The following is a 27,330-nucleotide window of genomic DNA, read 5'->3' as shown; positions in this document are numbered from 1 at the left end:
TTGTATGCCGCTCCTCTCCGTAGACTTGTTATCCAACATTTGGATAAATGGTTATCCAACATTTTCTTAACAACTTCCAGTGTTGGAGCATTCACAACTTCTGGAGGCAAGCTGTTCTACTGGTTAATTGTTCTATCAGGAAATTTCTCCTTAATTATAGGTTGCTTCTCTCCTTCACTAGTTTCCATTCATTACTTCTTGTCCTATCCTCAGGTGCTTTGGAGAATAGCTTGACTCCTTCTTTGTGGCAACTCCTGAGATATCGGAAGACTGCTCTCATGTCTCCCCTGGTCCTTCTTTTCATTAAACTAGCCATTCTAGTTTGATGAAAAGTTACTGCCCTAGGATAGAAGCTGTTTTTCAGCCTGTTTGTCCTTGTTTTTTAGTGTCCTGTACCGTGTGCCAGATGGTAATAGTTCAAAAAAAAAAGGTGTCCAGGATGAGATGGATCTTTAAGAATGTTTTGAACGGGAGCTATAAAGCTCTTCCAAAGAGGGGAGAGGGTAACCAATGATCCTCTGGGTCAAGAGTAGGCAAAGTTGGCTCTTCTATAACTTTTGGACTTCAACTCCCAGAATTCCTGAGCCAATCATACTAAGTCCACATGTCCATAGAAGAGCCAACATTTGTTTGTTTGTTTGTTTGTTTATTTATTTATTATTGATTGATTGATTGATTGATTGTTAGAGTTGAAAGGGACCATGAAGACCACCAAGTTCAACCCCCTGCCTAAGCAGGAACCCTATAGCACACCAGTCAAGTGGCAGTTCAATCTTCTCTTTAAAAATGTCCAGAGTGTTGGAGTTCACAACGTCCTCTGGTAGGTTGTTCCATTGGTTGATCGCTCTGACCATCAGGAAGTTCCTCCTTATCTCCATGTTGAACCTCTCCTTGGTCAGCTTCCAGCTGTTGTTCCTCGTCCGGCCCTCTGGTGCCCTGGAGAATAAAGTGATCCCCTCCTCTCTGTGACATCCCCTCGTATACTTTGCCTACCTCTGCTCTGGGCAATGATGTTGATAGGAGTGTTGTTCTATCTGCCACTGTGCAATTGGCAAGCCATGATAAAACTAATTTATCAACTGCGGCGATCCATTTAACAACTGTGGCAAGAGAGGGGTCCAAAACTCACATAGGAAATGAGTCTCACTTAACAACAGAAATTCAGTGCTCAATTGTGATCGCAAGCTGAGGACTACCATCGGCGGCGCAGTGGTTAGAGTGCAGTACTGCAAGCTACTTCTGTTGATCACCGGCTGCCAGTAGTTTGGCAGATCTAATCTCAGTAGGCTTAAGGTTGACTCAGCCTTCCATCCTTCCGAGGTGGGTCAAATGAGGACCCCGATTGTTGGGGGCAATACAGTGTTCCCTCGATTTCTGCGGGTTCGAACTTCGCGAATAGCCTATACCACGGTTTTTCAAAAAAGATTAATTAAAAAATACTTCACGGTTTTTTTCTATACCACGGTTTTTCCCGCCCGATGACGTCATACGTCATCACCAAACTTTTGTCTGCCATTGCTGATTGGCCGAAAACTTGGCCAATCAGCATTTTTATCGCAAAAAAAATAATTATTGTTAATAAATAATTATGCTTATAAATATCAGGATCACTAAGTGCCTTATTCAATTGTGAGTACCAGTAATAATGGTGAGTAAATGGTTGTTAAGGGAATGGGAAATGGTAATTTAGGGGTTTAAAGTGTTAAGAGATGGCTTGTGATACTGTCCATAGCCAAAAATGGTGTATTTACTTCCGCATCTCTACTTCGCGGAAATTCGACTTTCGCGGGCAGTCTCGGAACGCATCCCCTGCGAAAATCGAGGGAACACTGTATATGCTGATTCTCTGTAAATTGCTTAGAGGGGGCTGTGAAGCACTGTGAAGCGGTATATAAGCCTAAATGCTATACAGTAATCCCTCATTTTTCACGGTGGATGTGTTCCAAGACCACCTGTGAAAAATGAATTTCCGTGAAGTAGAGGAAAGATATTTTTTAATGCATTTAACGAGTATTTGGACTTTTAAAACCCACCCTTTGTATTAAACAGTCATTCTATAATGTTTCTCAGCTGGAACTACATGTAATATACTACCAGTTTCTTTAATAGAGTTCAGTAGTACTGTAGAAGGATTTTATGAATTTTTAATGGATTTAAAATTTTCAATGGATTTAATGGATTTAAGCCCCTTCTGAAAACCCGTGAAGTAGCGAATCCGCAAAAGATGAACCGCGAAGTAGCGAGGGATTGCTGTATTACTAGGTAATTTCGAACAGAGTTGAGGTTTTTTGAACAGCCATCACTTTCCTACTCCTTAGCCATTTTAAAGCACTCAACCATTTCCAGAAGCACCAGCACGCCTGTTTCTAAAATCCCCAAGCCACTGGTCAGGCATGATGGGCATTGTAGTTCCACCTTACCCTTTGTGAGGGCACCGGGTTGGAAAACCCAGGTTTTTAACAGGAGTGCCAGACCCATCCTAGACTACTGCTCATCTGTCTGGAACCCATACCACATCTCAGACATCAACACCTTTGAAAATGTCCAAAGATATTTCTCCAGAAGAGCCCTTCACTCCTCCACTCGAAACAGAATATCCTATGAAAATAGACTAACAATCCTGGGCCTAGAAAGCTTAGAACTATGGCGCCTAAAACACGATTTGAGTATTGCCCACAAGATCATATGCTGCAACGTCCTACCGGTCAATGACTACTTCAGCTTCAATCGCAACAACACAAGAGCACGCAACAGATTCAAACTTAATACGAACCGCTCCAAACTTGACTGTGAAAAAATATGATTTCAACAATCGAGTTATCGAAGCGTGGAACTCATTGCCGGACTCAATTGCGTCAACCCCTAACCCCCAACATTTCTCCCTTAGACTCTCCACGATTGACCTCTCCAGGTTCCTAAGAGGCCAGTAAGGGGCGTACATAAGTGCACCGGTGGGCCTTTCGTCCCTTGTCCAATTGTCTTTCCTTTCTCTCACTTATCATATATATTATCTTCCTTTCATATATCCTCTCCTCTAAGTTCACTTTTACCCTTATATATATTACCACATGTCTTTTTTTCTTCCTATGTATTTGTGTATTGGACAAATGAATAAATAAAATAAATAAATAAAATAAGTTTGAGTCCAGTCCAAAACTTCCCAGAGGCGCATACTCCACCACAAATCTTAAGGAAGAAAAATGCTCTATGCACGTTCTTCGAGACCACTCGCTGGTTCCTGAACTTTGGCAGAAGATGTTTCTAGAACGAAGGCCTGATTCCCAAAAGCCCACGAAATTGCAGATGTCATATTAGGCCAATATCCTGTCACAAATCCCACATTTTCTTACATCCGCTCGTTTAAAAAAAATGTGCATTGGTCCCTCGTGACTCGAGAGAGCTGCTCTTGTTTTGCAGATTTGCAGCTGCCCAGATGCAAAAGGAAACATTGTTTGTTTGTTTGTTTTGTCAATTACGATATAACCATGTTTATATACATGATACAAGTAAGAGAGAAACATTAGGACAGGGGATGGAAGGCACACTGGTTCACTTATGCACGCCCCTTACTGACCTCTTAGGAATCGGGAGAGGCCAACAGTGGGTAGCCTAAGGGTAAAGTTTTGGGGGTTTGGTGACAAAACTACAGAGTCTGGTAGTGAGTTCCATGCATTAACTACTCGGTTACTAATGTCGTATTTCCTGCAGTCGAGTTTGGAGCGGTTTTCTTTAAGTTTGTATCTGTTGTGTGCTTGTGTGTTGTTGTGGTTGAAGCTGAAGTAGTTGTTGACAGGAAGGACATTGTAGCAGATGATTTTATGGGCTATGCTTAAGTCATTTATTTATTTATTTAATTTATTTCTTGTTAGAGTTGGAAGGGACCATGCGGGTCATCAAGTCCAACCCCCTGCCTAAGCAGGAACCCTATAGCATCCCAGCCAAGTGGCAGTCCAATTTCCTCTTAAAAATGTCCAGAGTATTGGAGTTCACAACGTCCGCTGGTAGGTTGTTCCACTGGTTGATCGTTCTGACCGTCAGGAAGTTCTTCCTTATTTCCAGATTGAATCTCTCCTTGGTCAGCTTCCAGCCGTTGTTCCTCGTCTGGCCCTCCGGTGCCCTGGAGAATAAAGTGATCCCCTCCTCTCTGTGGCAACCTCTTGTACCTGTAGAATGCTATCATGTCCACTCTGGCCTCCTTTTCTCTAGGCTATCCATGCCCAGTTCCCGCAGTATCTCTTCGTAAGTCTTGGTTTCTAGACCCCTGATCATTTTGGTTGCTCTTTTCTGCACCTTCTCCAGAGTTTCAATGTCTTTTTTGAAGTGTGGTGACCAGAACTGAACACAGTACTCCAGGTGTGGTCTGACCAGGGCATAGTAGAGTGGTATTAAGACTTCCCTGATCTTGGAGTGTATTCCCCTGTTGATGCAGCTTAGGATTGTATTGGCTTTTTTGGCTGCTGCTGCACATTGTTGGCTCATGTTTAGTTGATTATCCACCAAGACTCCAAGATCTCTTTCGCCATCGCTACTGCTAAGAGGGGTTTCTCCCAGGCTGTATGTGTGTCCAGGTTTTTTTTTACCTAGGTGAAGGACTTTGCTCTTGACGATGTTGAACATCATTTTGTTGGTGTGGGCCCACTGTGTTAGTCTGTTCAGGTCTTTTGAGCCTGTCTTCAAGGGCATTGGCTACCCCCGCCAGCTTGGTGTCATCTGCGAATTTGATTAGTTGCCCTTCTATTCCCTCGTCCAGGTCATTGATGAAAATGTTGAAGAGCACAGGGCTCAGGACAGAACCCTGTGGTACCCCGCTGCCTACTTTCTTCATGTTTAAAGCTTTCTAAAACTAGGATTATAAGTCTATTTGTCTAGGGTATTTTGTTGCTGGGAATTGTCCAGCCTCCACTTTGCAAAGTGACCAGGGGGTTTGGAGAAAGTTGCAAAGCAGGACTAGAAACTGCAACCATTTTGGACAAAAAAAAAAAGGACATTGAAACTCTGGAGAAAGTGCAAAGAAGAGCAACCAGGATGATAAGGGGACAGGAAACTAAAACATATGAAGAGCATTTGCAGGAACTAAGCATGGCCGGTCTGGTGAAGAGAAGGACCAGGGGTGATATGATAGCAGTGTTCCAATATTTGGGGGGTTGCCAATGTTTTGGGGGATCAGGCTGTTTTCCAAGGCACCAGAAGGCCAGACAATAAATATGAGTCAATTGCCAAGCATCTGAATTAGGTCGTAAGTGTGAAAAATGGCCATGTCACTTTTTAAAGTGCCGTTGTAACTTTGAACAGTCTCAAAACAAATGGTTTGTTAAGTCTACAACTAGTGTTTTTCACGATACGTCCACAAATCACTGCAAATCCACTTGGTTTTGATGCTGCAATAATGTATTTATTTCTTTTTAATGTTTTAAAAAATATGTTGATGTCAGCAAGGAAAGAATTTAAATCTGCTAACGCTGCATGGCTTTGCTTACGGAGGCTGTCCCCAATTTTTTATTTTTTTTGCTTCAAATTAAACCAGAAATGGTGTATAATTTATTCCTGATTTATGCAATTCTGCTCCAGGCTTTGTCCAGTAATCTGTTTTTCATCCGGTCTTTCTATATGCAACTTGGAATATGCTTTTTTTCTAAATTTCCAGGTGGGTTGGGACAATTTAGAGATAGCAGGAAATATGTTTTCCTCTCAAAGAAATATTTTCTTAACTCCCAAAGAGAAATATGCATCTAAATCATTTCCCCCCCCAAACATGCCCATTTTATTTATAAATGTATTTTTGGTGGATTTTGTTAAGAGTTTAGTTCCGCGTAAGCATTTTTGGGGAAGTGCAAAATCTTCACCTTTGAGCAATCAGGGGAACAAAAGAAATTGAATAGCCAGGCCAGAGCTTAGAAAAACTGCTTTTTAAAAGGCATTTTTAGCACTTAGGAAGTAATAATTTCAGAGCCCGAGGGCAGAGTCTTAGCTGAATAGTTGAAAGGCTCAGCCACCCAAATATTCTTTGCCTTCCTAAATACAGGTAGTAAAATAGCATGGAAGGGACCTTGCTAATCTAACCCCCTCGACTTATGGCTGCAATTAAACTCTCAAATTTGTGTTGCTAAGCAAGACAGTTGTTATTTTTCCTTGTTTTACGACCTACCTTGCTGCTTTCGTTAAGTGAATTGCTGCAATTGATAAGTTAGCAACCTGGTTGTTAAGTGAATCACAGCAGTGGATAAACTTAGTAACAAGATTGTTAAGTGAATTGTCCCATTAGAAACATAGAAACATAGAAGACTGACGGCAGAAAAAGACCTCATGATCCATCTAGTCTGCCCTTATACTATTTTCTGTATTTTATCTTACAATGGATATATGTTTATCCTAGGCATGTTTAAATTCAGTTACTGTGGATTTACCAACCCCGTCTGCTGGAAGTTCCAAGGATCTACTACTCTTTCAGTAAAATAATATTTTCTCACGTTGCTTTTGATCTTTCCCCCAACTAACTTCAGATTGTGTCCCCTTGTTCTTGTGTTCACTTTCCTATTAAAAACACTTCCCTCCTGGATCTTATTTAACCCTTTAACATATTTAAATGTTTCGATCATGTCCCCCCTTTTCCTTCATTGACTTTCCTTGTCCGAAGGTTGCAAAACCGGACCCTGTAAACCCAGGACACTACAAGGGTCATAAATGCATGCCAGTTGCCAAGTGTCCGAATTTTGATCACGTGACCACGTGACTGCTGACGTGATCGTAAGTGTGAAAAACAGCCATGTCACTTTATTCAATCCTATTGTAACTTTGAATGGTCACTAACTGTTGTAAGTCAAGGTTCAAATCCTAGTAAGGGTATGTCTGGCTGACAAGACAATAACAAGGTTGAAATAGATCTATACTAGGCTCCCTTCTTTTTCACTTATCAGCAAAAATGTCGGCTCAGAGTCCGTTTCGGAGTGAGCGGCATATAAATACAATCAATCAATCAATCAATCAATCAATCAATATATTTTATATAAAATAAAATTGGGTCACATCATGTGTTGACCAGCCTGTGACTGTAATTCCTGGCCTAATTATGCTTTAAAGTGGAGGACTATCTGTATTGTCTTTTTCGGGGACATTTTTTTTTTCATTTTCCAAGTAGCTCTCCATTCCCCGGGATTTCTTAGTGGTCTCCCATCCATTTGCAGCAGCTGCAAATCTGCTTAGCTAATTCCTGGCAGAAGGGATGCTGGGAATGGTAGTCCATTTGGCTGAGAAAGGAGCACACGGGGGGAAAAAACCCTCGATCAGAACAGGGAACCAACGCCCCGAGAGTTGTTGTTGTTTAACTTTGTGCAAGGGAAGTGTGCCTGTCGCAGAGAGTTTCTGCACACAGGAAATGTTTCTTCCTCCCCTCCTTTTCTTTCCTAAGCAAGTGCCGCAAGATTTGTGGGTGTGGCTGTAAACAATTGCATTTGGGTTTGCACTACACGCGACAATTTTCAGGGCCTCGCCCTGAAGCAATGCAGGTGCAAACAGAGAGGTTTCTATTCTGACCTAGGCGTTCCCCAACCACGAAGCGGACTCCTTCTCTCCACGAAACCCCCCCTTTTATTAAATTACTGTGAATTCTTCTCATTCACACCCAGCGAAGTCTTTCCAGGGTGAATCCACAATCACAAACCTTATCTGGCTTGGAGAGCTGCCAGGCAGATATCTTCAAACCTTGGCAAGGAGTCTCTGAGAGTCATAAACTAATTAAGCAAGCTAATTGTCTCCTGCAAACTCCACTCCCCGGTTGCTCCTCTTTTATTCCCTATGGGAGAGGCCATTCATCATCCACCTGTGGCCTTACTCCCAAGTTGACCCTTGTTCCTCAGTTGTTTCCTTCGTCTGGCATGTGCAGACTGGAAACAGGCTCCACTATTCCTCTGCATCATTGATGTTTGACTCAAAAGGCAGCTGATAACTGTCAGACTGCCCTGGCCCCATCTCTGCCTCAGACACAGAGCACTCATCCAAGCCTTCTCTAGATTCCAGGATTGGCCCAGGGGCAGATTGCCACTACTGCTGCTACTGGTGAGTTGTGCGCACACATCTTAGGTCAGTGATGGCGAACTTATGGCACGGTGCCACAGTTGGCACGCGGAGCTATACCGTATTTTTCGCTCCATAAGACGCAGTTTTTTCCCTCCCAAAGTAGGATGAAAAATCAGCGGCGTCTTATGGAGCGAAGCTGCAGGCAGGGAGGGGGGGGGAGGCGCTGGAGCAGAGGGGGGGCGGCGATATACTCACCAAAAGTGTCCCGCCTCTGTCGCCGCCTCTCCTCTTCCCAACCCTGAAGAGTCGCGCACCGCCTCCCGGGAGCCCAGCCGACTTTTGGAGCCGTTTTGTTTTCAGCTGGGTTCCCAGGAGGCAGAGCGTGGCCGGGTACCGTGTCTTCGCCTCCGCGCGCTGCCTCCGCCCGGCCGAGAACAAAACGGCTCCAAAAGTCGGCCGGGCTCCCGAGAGGTGGTGCGCGACTGTTTCCTCTTCGCTGCAGAGCCACACGGAGGCGAAGACACGGTGCCCCGGCCACGCTCCGCCTCCCGGGAGCCCAGCCGATTTTTGCAGCCGTTTTGTTTTCAGCTGGACTCCCGGGAGGCGGAGCGTGGCCGGGCACCGTGTCTTCGCCTCCGTGTGGCTCTGCAGCGAAGAGGAAACAGTCGCGCACCACCTCCCGGGAGCCCGGCCGACTTTTGGAGCCGTTTTGTTCTCGGCCGGGCGGAGGCAGCGCGCGGAGGCGAAGACATGGTACCCGGCCATGCTCCGCCTCCCGGGAGCCCATCTGAAAACAAAACGGCTCCAAAAATCGGCTGGGCTCCCGGGGGGGCGGTGCGCGACTGTTTCCTCTTCGCTGCAGAGCTGTCGGGAAGAGGCGAAGACAACGGCGCCCTCCACTCTCTCTCCCTCTCTCTCTCTCTCTTTTTCTCTCTGTTGCCGGCGTGGTGAACGAGAGAGAAAGAGAGAGAGAGAGAAAGGAGGGGAGAAAGAATGAGAAAGAAAGCGGGAAAGTAAGCAAGAGAGAAAGACAGGGAAAGAAAGCAAGAGAAAGAGAGGGGGGAAGAAGGGGGAGGGAAAGACATAGAGGGAGGGAAGGAGGGAGAGAGAAAGAACAAAAAAGAGGGAGGAAGGAAGAGAGAAAGGAAGAGGGATGGAGAGAGAGGGAATGAAAGATGAAGGAAGGGAGAGAGAAAGGGGGAGGGAGAGATAGAAAGGAGGGAGAAGGGGGTAGTTAGGGAGAGGGAAAAGGAAGGGCTTGGTGAAAGGCAGGGGGAAAGAAAGATAGAAAGGAAAGAGGGAGGGAGAGATAGAAAGGAAAAAGGGAGGGAGGAAAGAGGGAGAGATAGAAAGGAAAGAGGGAGGGAGAGATAGAAAGGAAAGAGGGAGGGAAAGATAGAAAGAAAAGAGGGAGGGAGAGATAGAAAGGAAAGTGGGAGGGAGGAAAGAGGGAGGAAGACATAGAAAGGATAGAATTATGGATGCAAGAACTTGCTCATGTGTGATAGCTACTTTTTGGCTCAAAATATTTTTGTTCTATTTTCCTCCTCTAAAATCTAGGTGCGTCTTATCAGCAGGTGCGTCTTATAGAGCGAAAAATACGGTATTTGCTGGCACGCGAGCTGTTGCTCCTAGCTCAGTTCCAACATATGTGTGTGTGCCGGCCAGCTGATTTTTGGCTCGCACAGAGGCTCTGGAAGGGCATTTTTGGCTTCCAGACAGCCTCCAGGGGGATGGGAGAAGGTGTTTTTACCTTCCCCGAGCTCCAGGGAAGCCTTTGGAGCCTGGGGAGGGCGAAACGCGAGCCTACTGGTGTTCAGTCGGGCTCTATGGTATGAGCCTCCCGAAAATTCAAGGGTAAAAAACACTTGAAAATTCAAAAACAATGTTTTTTATCACAAAATTCAAAAGAAACAAAGCACCCTTTTTGTATTGCAAAGAGCACTTTTCCCAAAACAATTAAGTTCGTAAGTGGAGGTACCACTGTACCTCCCAAGAGCACACTTGCAAAAGATTCCATCACAGAACCCCGATTTACATCTCTCTCCTAAAGGTTCTTGTGTTTATCCTCTGGCATTTGCCAAAAGATCACCCCATTAATGGGTGGCTAATCAGGCTTTCCATAATTAATTCAGGCTTCAAAGGCCCTTCAGCAATTAGCAGGCAGCAAAAAGTCAGGGTTTATGGAGAAAACTGACACTGGGGGTGGACGCTTGGCTGATTTGCCACCAAAAGGGCATTTTGAATTCAGCTTTGTCGTCTTTTCTAAGCCAAAGATATAAAGCACCCTCTGGCATAGAGGGTAGGCGTTCCTTTTCCCTAGCCACTGAAGGACTTCATCTCCTATCATCCCCAGCGCATCATCTTAGAAAAGGAACAGTGGTATCTCTACTTACGAACTTAATTCGTTCCGTGTCCAGATTCTTAAGTAGAAAAGTTTGTAAGAAGAAGCAATTTTTCCCCATAGGAATCAATGTAAAAGCAAATAATGCATGCGATTGGGGAAACCACAGGGAGGGTGGAGGCCCTGTTTCCTCCCAGGAGATTCCTAGAGAGGCCTCACGGAGGCTTCTCCTTGCCTTTTCCGGCCATTTTATAGGGGACTGCATATTCATCCAAAACGTTCAGACAAGATTTGGCATTTTTTGTCCATCTATCGAATCCTTCCTCTGATCTGGCATACTCAGATGTTGGATGCTAGAGTACAGCTTAGAACAGTGATGGCGAACCTTTTTCCCATCGGGTGCTGAAAGAATGTGGATGCGCGGACATGCACAAGTGCCCACACCCATAATTCAATGCCTGGAGAAGGCGAAAACAGCTTCCCCCACTCCCCTGAGGCCCTATGGAGGCTGAAAACGGCCTGTTTCCCAACTTCTGGTGGGCCAGTAGGTTCGTGTTTTGCCCTCAACAGGCTCCAAGGGCTTCCGTTGAGCCGAGGAGGGTAAAAATGCCCTCCCCCATCCCCCTGGAGGCTCCCTGGAAGCCAAAAACACCCTCCCAGAGCCTCTGTGAAAGCCAAAAATCAGCTGGCCGGCACACACATGCACCTTGGAGCTGAGCTAGGGCAACTGCTCGTATGCCAGCAGATATGGCTCTGCGTGTCACCTATGACACCTGTGCCATAGGTCCGCCATCACTGGCTTAGAATCATAGAGTGAAAGAATCGTAGGGCTGGATGGATATTGGTGGGGTCTTCGATTCCAACCAGCAGTGGGTTGCTACTGGCATGAGAGAGGATGGCGCAACGGTAGCGCACAGTGTGTTGTGCACACAGCTTTACAGTGAAGGCGAACCTTCACTGGAGACGCTATACCAGTTGGCTCTTCTATGACTTGTGCACTTCAACTCCCAGAATTCCTGGTGTAATCCTGCCAGCTCAGGCATTCTGGGAGTTGGAGTCCAACATGTCACAGAAGAATCAACTTTGCCTACCCCTGCGCTATAGCATCGTGGTCAAATGATTGTCTAGTCTTATTTTTTTTCAAAACCTCCAGTGAAGGAGCACCCACAACCTCTGGGGGGAAGCTGATCCAGCATCAGAGAATTTCTCCTTACTTCTAAAATTGGATCTAACAAAATAACAGAGTTGGAAGGGACCTTGGAGGTCTTAAGGACATAAGAACATAAGAGGAGCCCTGCTGAATCAGGCCAAAGCCCATCGAGTCCAGCATTCTGTATCACACAGTGGCCCACCAATTGTCCATGGGGATCTTGAGCAGAAAGAGAAGGCAAAACCCTCCCTTTTCCCTTGACCCCCAACAAATGGGACCCAAGGGAATCCTGCCTGCCTCAACCAACATAGAGACGGCACTTGGACATCCTTTCCAATCACCACCTATGATACACTTGTCATCCCTGAATCTGTCTAATCCTGCCTTGAAGCTATCCAGGCTGACAGCTGTCACGACCTCTTCTGGGAGTGAGTTCCATCAACCAAGGACCCTCTGGGTGAAGAAATATTTCCCTTGATTTGTCCTCACTTTCTTCCCTATGAGCTTTAGGGAGGGCCCCCTTGTCCTAGTATTGTGTGATAGAGAAAAGGATTTTTCTCTATCCGCCTTTTCTATCCCATGCATGATTTTATACACTTCGATCAAGTCGCCCCTTAAATGCCGTCTTTCAAGGCTGAAAAGACCAAGGGGTCTTCCAGTCCAACCCCCTGTTCTTCTAGATCAGAGGTCGGCACCCTTAAACACTCAAAGAGCCACAAAGGTCCTATAAACGGAAGCCCCCCATTCAATTCTGGAGCTGACCAGAAGTCCAGTTCCCTCATCATAGTCTCCCCCTAGTAGGGCGTCCTTTTTCCTCTGCTGACTCTATGGTTGTCCCACCATAGAGTCTCCTCCTAGCACTGCATCCTTTTTCCTCTATTTGTCTTAACTGAAAGCCCTATCAATTGTGGCGCCACTGGTGACAGGGAGCCGCAGCAGAGGGATGAAAGAGCCACATGTGGCTCCAGAGATGTGGGTCGCTGACCCCCACTCTAGATCATTTCAGACAAGTGGCTGCCCAGTCTCTTCTTAAAAACCTCCAGGGTTGAAGCACCCACAACTTCTGGAGGGAAGCTCTTCCACTGGTTAATTGTTCTCACTGTTAGGAAGTTTCTCCTTAATGCTTCTCTCCTTGATTAGTTTCCATCCATTGCTTCTTGTCCTGCCTTCTGGTGGTTTAGAGAATAAGTTGACTTCGTCTTTGTGGCGAACCTCAAATATTGGAAGATGCTATCATGTCACCCCTGGTCCTCCTTTTCGTTACACTAGACCAGAGGTAGGCAAAGTTGGCTCTTCTATGACATGTGGACTTCGGCTCCCAGAATTCCTGAGCTACCATGATTGGCCCAGGAATTCTGGGAGTTGAAGTCCACAAGTCATAGAAGAGCCAACTTTGCATAACCCTGAAATTCCAGCAACCGTTCTTCAACCACCTTTAATAATGGTTTTTTTAGTGTTTTTTAAATTACCGGTATTAGATTTGTTTTACATTGTTTTTTATTGTTGCTGTGAGCCGTCCCGAGTCTACGGAGAGGGGCAGCATACAAATCCAATCCAATCCAATCCAATCAATCAATCAATATGTTTTAGCCTCCAGCTCCCTAACCCTCATTTTTGCTCTTCTCTGCACTCTTTCCAGAGTGTCAACATTAGTTTGTATATTGTGGTGACCAAAGTTTGACGCAATAACCCAAGTGTGGTCTTATTAAGGCTTTGTAAAGCGGTAGTAACACTTCACGTGATCTTGATTCTCTACTGATTCTCTACTAATGCAGTTTAGGATTGAGAGTGGATCTCATTGGGTTGCCTCTGAAGCTTGGGCCAGAAGATTGGAATAAGGAATGATCTCCAAAGTTTGGAGAATAGGTTGATCCCCTCGTCTTTATAGAAGCTGTGAAATACTAGAAGACTGCGATCCTGTCTCCCCTGGTCCTTCTTTTCATTAAACTTGACATACCCAGTTCCTGCAACCGTTCTTCCCATGTTTTAGCCTCCAGTCCCCTAATCGTCTTTCTTGCTCTTCTCTGCATCCTTTCCAAAGAATCTCAACATCTTTTTTATAACATGGAGACCAAAACTGGGTGAAATATTCCACATGTGGTCTTACCAAGGCATTGTACAGCTGTCTTTTGCAATTGGTAGTGATTTTGTCAATGCGAATATGGTGTGCCAGTGATGCTCCAGTTGTTTTAGAATTGCATCCAAGGCAAGGTGTTCATTCCTTTTGGGACTAAATTTGTTTAATTTTTGCCATTTTACAGTACAGTGGTACCTCCATTTATGAACTTAATTCGTTCCGTGACCAGGTTCTTAAGTAGAAACATTTGTAAGAAGAAGCAATTTTTCCTGTAGGAATCAATGTAAAAGCAAATAACGCGTGCGATTGGGGAAACCACAGGGAGGGTGGAGGCCCTGTTTCCTCCCAGGAGATTCCTAGAGAGGCCCCACAGAGGCTTCTCCCCGCCTTTTTTGGCTCTGTTTCCTCCCAGGAGCTTCCTAGAGAGGCCCCACGGAGGCTTCTCCCTGCCTTTTCCAGCCCTGTTTCCTCCCATGAGATTCCTAGAGAGGCCCCACGGAGGCTTCTCCCCGCCTTTTCCAGCCCTGTTTCCTCCCATGAGATTCCTAGAGAGGCCCCACGGAGGCTTCTCCCTGCCTTTTCCGGCCCTGTTTCCTCCCATGAGATTCCTAGAGAGGCCCCACGGAGGCTTCTCCCTGCCTTTTCCGGCCCTGTTTCCTCCCATGAGATTCCTAGAGAGGCCCCACGGAGGCTTCTCCCTGCCTTTTCCGGCCCTGTTTCCTCCCATGAGATTCCTAGAGAGGCCCCACGGAGGCTTCTCCCTGCCTTTTCCGGCCCTGTTTCCTCCCATGAGATTCCTAGAGAGGCCCCACGGAGGCTTCTCCCTGCCTTTTCCGGCCCTGTTTCCTCCCAGGAGATTCCTAGAGAGACCCCACGGAGGCTTCTCCCCGCCTTTTCCGGCCCTGTTTCCTCCCAGGAGCTTCCTAGAGAGGCCCCACGGAGGCTTCTCCCCGCCTTTTCCGGCCCTGTTTCCTCCCATGAGATTCCTAGAGAGGCCCCACGGAGGCTTCTCCCCGCCTTTTCCGGCCCTGTTTCCTCCCATGAGATTCCTAGAGAGGCCCCACGGAGGCTTCTCCCCGCCTTTTCCGGCCCTGTTTCCTCCCAGGAGCTTCCTAGAGAGGCCCCACGGAGGCTTCTCCCTGCCTTTTCCGGCCCTGTTTCCTCCCAGGAGATTCCTAGAGAGACCCCACAGAGGCTTCTCCCCACCTTTTCTGGCCCTGTTTCTTCCCAGGAGATTCCCAGAGAGGCCCCAGGGAGGCTTCTCCCTGCCTTTTCCGGCCATGTTTCCTCCCGGGAGATTCCTAGAGAGGCCCCACGGAGGCTTCCCCCTGCCTTTTTTGGCTCTGTTTCCTCCCAGGAGCTTCCTAGAGAGGCCCCACGGAGGCTTCTCCCTGCCTTTTCTGGCCCTGTTTCCTCCCAGGAGATTCCTAGAGAGGCCCCACAGAGGCTTCTCCCCGCCTTTTCCGGTTACAGTTTCAGAGGCTCGGGTTTGTAAGTGGAAAATGGTTCTTGAGAAGAGGCAAAAAAATCTTGAACACCCGGTTCCTATCTAGAAAAGTTCGTATTTTTATTTGCAGATCTTTGCATTTTGCCATTTCCTCCGGTTCTTTCTCTTCTATTCTTGCTGTCTCCAGGAACTGCTACGCCCACTATACATAGTTTTTTGGTCTTATCAAACAGTTCTTAAGTTATGCTTCCCGGCCAGATGTTTAGTCTGGATTTGTCATGTTTACCCACTTATCAAGTCCTTCTCAAGGACCTGTTGTTATTATTAAATTTGCTAGGGCCACCCACTCCAAAGACGGAAACCATTCTGGTATAAAATTTTCACTGAAGTAAACATCGTTACCAAACAATGATTTGAACACTTCTCCTGTTGTCTAGGAATAATGATAAATCTGTCTGGGTGTACTGAAGACACTCTGGGGAATAAAAACAAGGCTGAGCTGAGCTTTTTCTGTAGGCCGATGCCTCCACTGGTTTTTCTGAAATAAAACCATACAGGTAGCTGCAACGTTAGGACCACAACTGAGTCCAAAAATTCTGTTGTTAAGCGAGACGTTTGTAAAGGGAATTTTGCTCCATTTTACGTCCTTTCTAATTTTATTTTTTATTTATTTTAAATATTTTGTTTATTTTTATTTTATTGAATTTATAAGCCTCGCTATGTTAAGTCAATCACTGTGGTTGATAACGGAGTAACCCCGGATGTTGTATCTGGGGTTACTCCGTTATCAACCACAGTGATTTACTTAACACAGTGAGGCTTATAAATTCAATAAAATAAAAATGTTAAGTGTATCTGGCTTTGCCTGTCGTAAATAATAATAATAATAATAATAATAATAATAATAATAATAATAATAATTTATTAGATTTGTATGCCGCTCCTCTCCAAGGACTCAGGGCGGCTTACAACAATAATAAAATACAATAAACAGCGGTACAAATCTAATATTAGTAAAACTTAAGTTAAAATCCCTTAATAATATTAAAAAACAATCAATATTACACAATCATAGCATTCTCAAGTGCTATAATCAGCAAAGGGGGGGGGAATCAGTCCCCTCATCCCTGGTGACATAAGTGGGTCTTTAACATCTTGCGGAAGACGGGGAGGGTGGGAGCAATTTGAATCTCCGGGGGGAGTTGAATCCAGAGGGCTGGGGCCGCCAAAGAGAAGGCTCTTCCCTGGATCACAGGAACACGGGAAAGAGCAGTGGTCATAAATACAAACCAGTTGCTGGATTTCGATCATGTGATAAGTGGTCAAAGCAATGGAAACTGCAGTTTAATGTTTCCAAATGTAAAATAATGCACTTGGGGAAAAGGGATCCTCCATCTGAGTATTGTATTGGCAGTTCTGTGTTAGCAAGAGCTTCAGAAGAGAAGGATTTAGGGGTAGTGATTTCCAACAGTCTCAAAATGGGTGGACAGTGCAGTCAGGCAGTAGGGAAAGCAAGTAGGATGCTTGGCTGCATAGCTAGAGGTATAACAAGCAGGAAGAGGGAGATTGTGATCCCCTTATATAGAGCGCTGGTGAGACCCCGTTTGGAATACTGTGTCCAGTTCTGGAGATTGATAAAATTGAACGGGTCCAAAGACAAACTACAAAAATGGTGCAAGGTCTTAAGCGTAAAACTTATCAGGAAAGACTTCATGAACTCCACCTGTATAGTCTGGAGGACAGAAGGGAAAGGGGGGGGGACACGATTAAAATATTTAAATATGTTAAAGGGTTAAATGAGTTTCAGGAGGGAAGTGTTTTCAATAGGAAAGTGAACACAAGAACAAGGGGACACAATCTGAGGTTAGTTGGGGGAAAGATCAGAAGCAACGTGAGAAAATATTATTTTACTGAAAGAGTAGTAGATAGTTGGAACAAACTTCCAGCAGACGTGGTTGGTAAATCTACAGGAACTGAATTTGAATATGCTTGGGGTAAACATCCATCCATCCTATGATAAAATACAGGAAATAGTATAAGGGCAGGATGGAGGTATGTTCTATGTTTCTATGTTTCTAGTCTGCCCTTATACTATTTCCTGTATTTTATCATAGGATGGAGATATGTTCTATGTTTCTATGGGGATACTTAGACGGTCATCACTGTGAAAAATGGTCCTGGATGCCATGGTAACTTTGAATGGTCATGAAACGAACTGTTGTAAATCAAGGATTACCTGCATTTTATTTTTTTTAAATTCAAAGTCAGGAGTAGCCATAAAAGTGGAGGACTCCCATATATTTTGGATCATGGCTATATCCTTCAGAGAAAATGTCAAGAAGCCATAGCCAGCTAGGTTTAGCCTCACGCTTGTGTTGGCATAAAGTGTCCATAATGTGTGAAGCAGCTGCTTCCCCTTTTAAAACAGCATCATTTCCCACACAAGATAGCAAGTGAGGTCACCGTGACTTTCATGTCTCCTTTAAGTCCTGAACTCAAGGATGAATACTAGGAGCTCTGGAGCCGAGAAGAAAGTTACTGGTAATCTTCCCTCTTTAAGTTGATTACGTGGGGGCTCAATTCCTCCATGTCATCGGTGTCAATTTTTGCGTTCACGCAACAGGTTTAAACCTGGGTTAAGAAACCTGATGCTCAAATAAACACCTTCTTCTGCTTTTTAAAGCAGAAAGGATCATGGGATGGTTCAGTGGTGACAGTCCCATTCTAAGTTGTGCAAATCCAGCCACAAGAAGTCAGAATAACAGAGTTGGACGGGAATTTGGAGGTCTTCAAGTTCACAACTGTACAGTAATATGTGGTAACATAGAAACATAGAAGATTGACGGCAGAAAAAGACCTCCTGGTCCATCTAGTCTGCCCTTATACTATTTTCTGTATTTTATCTTAGGATGGATCTATGTTTATCCCAGGCAGGTTTACATTCAGTGACTGTGGATTTACCAACCACGTCTGCTGGAGGTTTGTTCCAAGCATCTACTATTTCAGTTAAATAATATTTTCTCACGTTACTTCTAATCTTTCCCCCTACTAACCTCAGATTGTGTGCCCCCTTGTTCTTGTGTTCACTTTCCTATTAAAAACACTTCTCTCCTGAACCTTATTTAACCCTTTAACATATTTAAATGTTTCAGACCTTGCTCAACAGGAGTAACTGTGAGAGGAGTCCTAGTAGACAACTATTTAAATAGGAGCCAGCCGTGTGCAGCAGCTGCCAAAAAAGGCCCACACAGTTCTAGGCCGCATCAACAGTGGGATAGAATCAAGATCATGTGAAGTGTTAATCCCAATTTATAAGACCTTGGTAAGGCCACACTTGGAATACTGCATCCAGTTTTGGTCACCACGATGCAAAAAGGATGTTGAGACTCTGGAAAGAGTGCAGAGAAGAGCAACAAAGAGGACTGGAGGCTAAAAACATATAAAGAACGGTTGCAGGAACTGGGTATTATCTTGTTTAATGAAAAGAAGGACCAGCGAGACATGATAGCAGTCTTCCAATATCTCAGGGGTTGCCACAAAGAAGAGGGAGTCAAGCTATTCTCCAAAGCAAGAACAAGAAACAATGGATGGAAACTAAACAAGGAGAGAAGCAACCTAGAACTAAGGAGAAATTTCCTGACAGTTAGAACAATTGATCCCTTGATTGCCTCCAGAAGTTATGAATGTTCCAACACTGGAAGTTTTTAAGAAGATGTTGGATAACCATTTGCCTGAAGTAGTGTAAGGTCTCCTGCCCAAGCAGGGGGTTGGATTAGAAGACCTCCAAGGTCCCTTCCAACTTTGCTGTTGTTGTTGTTGTTGTTGTTGTTGTTGTTGTTGTTGTTGTTGTTATATTACTATTATTACATTCACAAAAACAGTAATACACAGCAAATTTCATATCACAATATCACAAGTCGAACACTTCCCAAGCGTCTTAAGACTGGGTGTGATATATTTTTGTATGAGGAGCGCAGATCCAACTGCGGTGGCCTTTTGCAACTGACAGATCGTGATTTGGTCAGTGTTTATTATTTTCAAATGCTGCCCAATAACACTGGTGGTCCCAGTGGGCTGATATTTCATTTATTTATTGATTCATTTTTCCAATACACAATACATATGGAAGAGAATAGACATGAAGTAATATATATAAAGATAATATGTAAAAATAGAGGAGAAGATATATGAAAGGAAGAAAATATATATATGAGATATGAGATAAAGGAAAAACAGTTGGACAGGGGACGAAAGGCACACTAGTGCACTTATGTATGCCCCTTACTGACCTCTTAGGAACCTGGAGAGGTCAATCGTGGATAGTCTAAGGGAGAAATGTTGGGGGTTAGGGGTTGACACTACTGAGTCTAGTAATGAGTTCCACACTTCGACAACTCGATTGTTATATTTTTTACAGTCAAGTTTGAAATGGTTAATATTAAGTTTGAATCTGTTGAGTGCTCTTGTGTTGTTGCGGTTGAAGCTGAAGTAGTCATTGACCAGTAGGACATTGCAGCATATGATCTTGTGGGCAATACTTAAATCGTGTTTTAGGTGCCGTAGTTCTAAGCTTTCTAGACCCAGGATTGTTAGTCTATTTTCGTAGGGGATTCTGTTACGAGTGGAGGAGTGAAGGGCTCTTCTGATAACCACTGGGACCACCCCTACTGGTTCATGGCCGAGTCGTTGTAGTTCGATTTTAAGATCCTGATATGGTAAGTTTTTCATCAATTTGGCTGGTATGGCAACATTAATGATCTACATTTTTTTCTTTTCCACAATCATGAGGTCCGGTGTATTGTGTCGAAAAACCTTATCAGTTTGAATTTGAAAGACCCAAAGTAGTTTGGCATGTTTGTTTTCAACTACCTTCTCAGAAAGGTTGTAACATGGGGGCAAAACTCACTTCACAAATGTCTCACTTAACGACATACATTTTTAGGCTTGGATGACCTCTATTAGAAATGCATCCCAAAAAAAAATCTGGAAAAAAAAAGTAAATTGAAACTTCATACATTTCTATTCAACATAATTCCAGAAAAATAAAATTATGGGGGGCGGGGGGAGAAGAATGCCCCCATTTACTGAGGTTCCTGCTCACCGCAGCAGAATAAACTTAGCACAAAATTGGAAAAGACGTACTTTGCCTCCGATATCAGAGTGTGAGACTAAAATTGGAGAATATGCTGCGGTGTCAAAACTGATGATATATATACAGTGATCCCTCGATTTTCGCGATCTCGATCTTCGCGAAACGCTATATCGCGATTTTTCAAAAAATAATAAATAATAAATACTCCCCGTTTTTTTTGCTATACTGTACCATGGTTTTTCTCACCCGATGACGTCTTTTTTTCTATCATTTCTCTCTCTCTTCCTTCCACTCTTCTCTCTCTCTTTCTTCCTCTCTCACACTCTCTTCCTCCCTCTCTCATCTCTTTCGGGGGGGCGGCGGGCGGGCGGGTGCCTATGGGGAACGGTGGCCGCCAGCGCTGGACTCGGCGGTGAGAGGGGCGGTAGCGGCGAGTGAACGGGCGGGCAGGCGAGTGGCGGGCGGGTGGGTGCTTACGGGGAACGGTGGCCGCCAGCGCTGCTGCAGGAGGACTCGGCGGTGAGAGGGGCGGTAGCGGCGAGCGGGCGGGCGGACGAGTGGCGGGCGGACAAGCGGTGGGCGGACAAGCGGCGGGCAGGCAGGCGGCGGACAAGCGGCGGGCGGACAAGCGTCGGGCGGACAAGCGGCGGGCGGACAAGCGGCGGGCAGGCAGGCGGTGGACAAGCGGCGGGCGGACAAGCGGCGGGCAGGCAGGCGGCGGACAAGCAGCGGGCGGACAAGCGGCGGGCGGACAAGTGGCGGGCGGGCAGGCGGCGGACAAGCGGCGGGCGGGCGGCGAGCTGTATGTAGCGGAAGTAAAAACACCATGGAAAAGTGGCGCGCATGCGCAGATGGTGTTTTTACTTCCGCACCACTATATCGCGAAAAATTGAGTATCGCGAGGGGTCTTGGAACGTAACCCTCGCGATACTCGAGGGATCACTGTATCTCGATAATGGAAGTTTAACTCGATTTGAGCAGGAATGGCTCCCTCCCATGCAATATATCACGGGGAAGAAGCACATTTCGACATCTGGAGTATCGTTTTGAGAGCTCAACTAGAAAGTAGCGCCTCTCACTTAATGCACGGTGCCAAGTTCAAATATTTGTCCGGTTCGGGATGCAGATGGAAGAGAAATAGAGAATCTATCATGTGAATGTTATTTAATTTTCCTTTTTTTCACGGGGGGAGGGGTCTCCTAAAATGGAAACATAGGAGTCTGTTTGTTTGTTTGCTTTATCTTGGTTTTTTTCCCCACCCTACATTTTTCGCATTGCAATATTTTAACAATAAATGGAGGAATTAAAAAAAAATGCAGCCAGAGAATAAAGAAATCCTCAAACAATTTGAGAAGATGGTAGATCTACTGAAGCTTCTTTTATAGAAGCAATAATGGAATGAAACACAGGTAGTGTAGTCCTTGACTTATGACCACAGACATCACTGTTGCCAAGCAAGGTGGTTGTTAAATGAATTTTGCCCCATTTTATCACCTTCTCGCCACTGTTGACGTTCATAAGTTACTTTTTTCAACTTCAAAAAGTCACTGAAGAATGATGGTAAATCGAGGACTACCTGTAATGCCGATTAAAGTCAATTATTTGATGGAATTCAGAGTTGGAAAGAACCTGAGACTTCCTCTGATCCAAGCCGATGTTCAGTTCAAAATTCACACTGATATTTGGCTCTTCCAGTCTCTGGTGTTCATCATTTCATGTGGCAGTCTGTTCCACTAGCTGACAACTTGCACAGTCTAAATTTTCCTCCGGATGCAGTATTAGAATCTCCTTCGTGGCAGTTTTAACTTATCAGTTCTGGTTTATGGAGCAACCAAGAACAGGCCTGCCTCTCTTCTTTATGATTATTATTATTATTATTATTATTATTATTATTATTATTATTATTAATTATATTTGTATGCCGCCCCTCTCCGAAGACTCGGGTCGGCTCACAACAACTGAAACAATACAAATCCAAAATTAACACAATTTAAAACCCATTAATATAAAAACAATCATACATCTCATACAAACCATACATAAAGCGGAAATGGCTGACAACAGCCGTGAATTTTAAGGAGTTTGCGAAAGGCAAGGAGGGTGGGGGCAGTCCTAATCTCCAGGGGGAGTTGGTTCTAGAGGGTCGGGGCCATCACAGAGAAGGCTCTTCCCCTGGGTGTACAATACTTCAGATTTCAGAATTCAGACTGTATCCAGATGTTGGAAGGTAACCATAATCTTTCTCTTCATCTTCTCTTCTGCATGCTAACATGCATGCTGCATGCTAACACTTTACAGTGTTTTTCCTCCTCGATTTATGGCCACAATTGGGACTGCGATTTTAGTCACTAAACGATACGGCTGTTAAGCAAGCCGTTATATGTTACCAGACTTGATTTTATGACCATTTTTACCATAGTTATGAAAGCGAAATCTGGCTTTCCCAATGGACTTCTCTCGACAGAAGTTCACAAAAATCAGGATTATGGGATTGCAGGACCCTTGCAACCATTGTAAGTGCGAGTCAGTTTCCAAGCACCCGAATGACCACAGGAGTGATGCAACAGTTGTCACTTTGAGAAGAGTTAAAAAGTAGAGATGGGATTCAACAGGTTCTAATCAGTTCTGGCGAACTGTTAGCGGAAATTTTGAATTGTTTGGAGAAATACCGGTAATACCTCAGTGGCGCAGTGGTTAGAGTGCAGCATTGCAAGCTACCTCTGCTGATCCCTGGCTGCCAGCAGTTTGGCAGATCGAATCTCACCAGGGTCAAGGTTGACTCAGCCTTTTGTCCTTCCAAGGTGGGTAAAATGAGGACCCAGATTGTTGGGGGCAAGAGGCTGACTCCCCACCATCCCATCAGAGCTGAAGAAGCTACTTGGATGAGAAGAGAAACATCTTCAAAATAAAAAATAAAAAAGTCCAGTTGATTCTTTTTAAAAAAGCACCTGTGGGTCAACCAGTTCTGATGATACTTTCATTCCTCTTGAATCAGATTTGACTTTTAAATGTTCCATCTTTATTTATTTTATTTATTTATTCATTTGTCCAATACACAAATACATAGGAAGAAAAATAGACATGTAGTAATATATATAAGGGTAAAGTGAACTTAGAGGAGAGGATATATGAAAGGAAGAAAATATATATGATATATGAGATAAAGGAAAGACAATTGGACAGGGGACGAAAGGCACACTAGTGCACTTATGTACGCCCCTTACTGGCCTCTTAGGAACCTGGAGAGGTCAATCGTGGATAGTCTAAGGGAGAAATGTTGGGGGTTAGGGGTTGACACTATTGAGTCCGGTAATGAGTTCCACGCTTCGACAACTCGATTGTTAAAGTCATATTTTTTACAGTCAAGTTTGGAGCAGTTCGTATTAAGTTTGAATCTGTTGCGTGCTCTTGTGTTGTTGCGGTTGAAGCTGAAGTAGTCATTGACCGGTAGGACGTTGCAGCATATGATCTTGTGGGCAATACTCAAATCGTGTTTTAGGCGCCGTAGTTCTAGGCTTTCTGGACCCAGGATTGTTAGTCCTCCCTTCCTGCTCTTTGTAATACTAACGTTTGGATTTATTTTTTAAAATCATTTTAGGTGTCGCTTGATTTGGCCAGCCGAGGTTGCAGCCTGGGGTTGATTTTTGAGTGGCAAGACTCATCAGCCAAAATGTCTGCAACACTAGACCTGGAGAAAGGATGTACAGTGGATGAACTGCTACACGGATGCATTGAAGCCTTTGGTAAGGATGATGGCTTGTTCTGATGACGTCATTGCAGACAAGGTGCAATTTTTTTTGCCTGCCCCTGCTGCAAAGTTGCAAGCTGTGTGAGTTGCTTGCAAGTTTGAATTGAATTTTAACAGTTACCTTGGCCTTTGAGTGAATGGAATGTAGATGGTTGGTTTTTAAATGAATTAGGGTTTTTAGAACATAATTTGTGTTCTAAATAATATAGACTTGATGTGTTTAGTATTTAGATGTTAGATTTCTTACGTATTTTGTATTCACCCTATTCTAAGCCGCCCTGAGTCTTAGGTGAAGGGCGGCATAGAAATCCAATAAAATGAAATGAAATGCTCTCTAGCTTTTCTTCTCAGTGGAGGCTGGATTGCAAATCATGAAGTGAGTCTATGAGAATTCACCCAAATTCTGAGAAGTGGCTTTTATTTTATTGCAGAAAATCTTAAAAAGTCACTATGAAGGAATTCCAGCAACTGCTGGGCTTAAAACACAAGCTCTTTTTATCATAACCAGAATGCTTATTTAACGTTTACCCAGTCAGTGGGATACAAGTGAAGTTAAGAGATTGTGGAACTCATTGCCACTTTAACAATGACCATTAGTGTGGACAGTAAGATTGGATTTATACATTATTTTTTGATATTGTGATAGTTTATATTATTCTATTTATTATCTTTTCTGTTCTGTTCTGTTCTATTCTATTCTCCTCCTTTATTCTTCATTCTATTCTATCTTATCGCATCCTATCCTATCCTCGATTTGGTCCTCGATTTATGACCACAATTGAGCCCAACATTTCTGTTGCTAAGCAAGTCAGTTGTTGTGAATTTTGGCCCATTTTACTAACTTTCTTGCCAGAGTTGTTTAATGAACCACTGCAGTTGTTAAGCTGCATAGTAATACAGTTGTTAAGTGAACGGGGCATCCCCATTAACTTTGCTGGTCAAAGGTCGCAAAAAAGGATCACACGACCCCAGGACAATGCAACCGTCGTAAATATGAGTCAGTTGCCAAGTGCCTGAATTTTGATCCAGCGACGATGGGGAAAACTACAGGGTATTAAGGGAGTAATGATCATAAGTCGCTATTTTTTTTCAGTGCCATGGCATCTTCCGAGCGTCAGTAAATGAATGGTCATAAGTCAAGGACCATCTGTTAACTTTGAAATCTCCTCAGAAGGAGGAGGATTTAAACCAGGGATAGGCAAAGTTGGCTCTTCTATGACATGTGGACCACAACTCCCAGAATTCCTGAGCTAGCATGATTGGCTCAAGGATTCTGGGAGTTGAAGTCCACAAGTCACAGAAGAGCCTACCCCTGATTTAAACAAACTGATGGAAGAGAGTGCAAGAAATTGGGTTTTAAATCCATTTGGGCCTGCCTCAAGTAGAATAGTACTGTGGGAATTGGGGAGGGGTGGTTGCATGAGAGAGGAAAAAATACTAGCCACAACACATTCTACTCTGGTTCTTTCAACATGCACGATCCTCCTCTGTACTTCCGGATGGTGCTGAACAAAAGATGACCTTGAATCTCTGGAAAGATTCAAGGTCATCTTTTGTTCAGCACCATCCGGAAGTACAGAGAAGGATCGTGGATGTGGTAAGAAATGGAGTGGTCCACGTGATGAACTTGTGGGTGTAGGGGTGAGGGATGAGCCTTAGCCTGGGTGGGGAACTGTAGGAAAAGTTAGGATCAGGTTGGCTACAGTTCGTATCTGTTAATAAATCGGAACTTGGGAGAAGACCAAGATTTGAATTCTGATTTATTTTTGGATGTTAATTGGGATGCTAACACTGGGTTTATGCTTCCCCCACTTTTTTTTTTTTTTGCAGACAACGAGGGCAAAGTCCGGGACCCCCAGCTGGTCCGCATGTTTCTCATGATGCATCCGTGGTACATCCCATCGTCCGAGCTGGCTGCGAAACTGCTTCAAATATATCCTTTGGATTGGCCTTTATAGAATGGTTTTAGATTTGTTATTTATAACAATTGGATTTCAGATGTGTTATTGTATATTGTTTTTATCATTGCTGTGAGCCGCCCCGAGTTTGCGGAGAGGGGCGGCATACAAATCTAATAATCTGGTCCTATGCCTATGCCTTTGAATTGTGTCCGGAAATTAATTGGCAGTCAACGCGGTTGGTTTGTTTGTTTGTTGGTTCGTTCATTTATTTATTTGTTTGTTTGTTTGTTTATTATTAGATTTGTATGCCGCCCCTCTCCGTAGACTCGGGGCGGCTAACAACAATAATAAAACAGCATATGACAAATCTAATATTTAAAATAATTAAAAAACCCTTATTAAAAACCGAGCATACACACAATCATACCATGCATAAATTGTATAGGCCTGGGGGGAAAGGAATATCTCAATTCCCCCATGCCTGATGACAGAGGTGGGTTTTAAGGAGCTTACGAAAGGCAAGGAGGGTGGGGGCAATTCTGATCTCTGGGGGGAGCTGGTTCCAGAGGGTCGGGGCCACCACAGAGAAGGCTCTTCTCCTGGGTTGAGTGTTATCCTGATTTTTGCACTCCGGACCTTCAGGAAGCTTCCCGGAACCCTCCCGAGTGCAAAAAACAGCACAACAGCAAAACGGAAGTGTGTTTTCCTGAACTTCTGGTTTGTACGTTTGGGCACTTTTTCACCGACCAGGCTTCAGAAAGGCCTCTACGCATACGCAGAGGGCAGCATGGGGTGGGGGGTGCACATGTGTGTGTGTGGGGAGGGAAGGGGTGTGTGGGCACATACACCGTATGCTCACACCCACACCCATCACCTCTGTATCCCATTGCTTTGCTGCTGTGGCGTGTTTTTGCAACTGTCAAAGGGCTATGAATTTTTTTTAAAATGATTTTTGTATTCTGATTTAAATTGAAATAATGATTACAGTTTTTTAAAAATTATATCTGTTTCTCACTGACTGTAGCAGAATCAACTCTCTCCCACTCTTTAGCAAAGGGAAAAAAATGGATTTTTTTTTTACAGCCTGTTAAATCCCAAAGCCGTGAGCTAACGATATGACAGTAATATAATTTGCTGTATGAATTAAAATGGAAAGAGAGAGCGGCATTCTCAAACTGGGTAGCTTGAACACTTCTGGAATACTAAAACGCCCCTCCCGGATCAGACACTGTCCAGTTTAATTCAATATTTAATTTTAAAAAAAATATTTTACATCTTCCTTGCAAGGGGACAAGACTTAAGATACCTGAGCAAGGCACAGAGGTTATGTTCAAATAACTGATTATATTAAATTCTTGATGGTGAACCTATGGCACGTGATATGACAGTGAGGGGCGGCTCTTCTTCTTTCGGAGCTCCCTAGGAGGCTGTCGTGGGTGCATGGTCACCCATTGGTTGTGCGCATGGCCATCAACGCGAGATTTGGTTTCTGCGCATGCAAGAGCGAGATTTCGGCTATTTTTGCCAATATTTTTGCTTCTGTGCATGCGCAGCAATA

The 27,330-nt window shown here is 44.3% G+C and overlaps 1 protein-coding gene across 1 annotated transcript in view; it reads left to right on the top strand.

Moving 5' to 3' along the window:
* RASGRP2 (RAS guanyl releasing protein 2) overlaps nucleotides 1–27,330 on the top strand; it is a 99,631-nt gene that overhangs the window by 12,426 nt on the left and 59,875 nt on the right. The window contains exons 2-3 of the mRNA XM_070766493.1: nucleotides 23,722–23,866; nucleotides 25,702–25,804. Of these exons, the coding sequence (XP_070622594.1) occupies nucleotides 23,794–23,866; nucleotides 25,702–25,804 (176 nt within the window). The 5' untranslated portion in view covers nucleotides 23,722–23,793. The remainder of the gene's footprint in view (nucleotides 1–23,721; nucleotides 23,867–25,701; nucleotides 25,805–27,330) is intronic.

The sequence above is a fragment of the Erythrolamprus reginae genome, chromosome 13, assembly GCF_031021105.1.
Source record: "Erythrolamprus reginae isolate rEryReg1 chromosome 13, rEryReg1.hap1, whole genome shotgun sequence".
NCBI classification, from domain to species: domain Eukaryota; kingdom Metazoa; phylum Chordata; class Lepidosauria; order Squamata; family Dipsadidae; genus Erythrolamprus; species Erythrolamprus reginae.
Note: the sequence above shows the minus strand (reverse complement) of the source record. Positions and strands in the feature narration are given on the sequence as shown.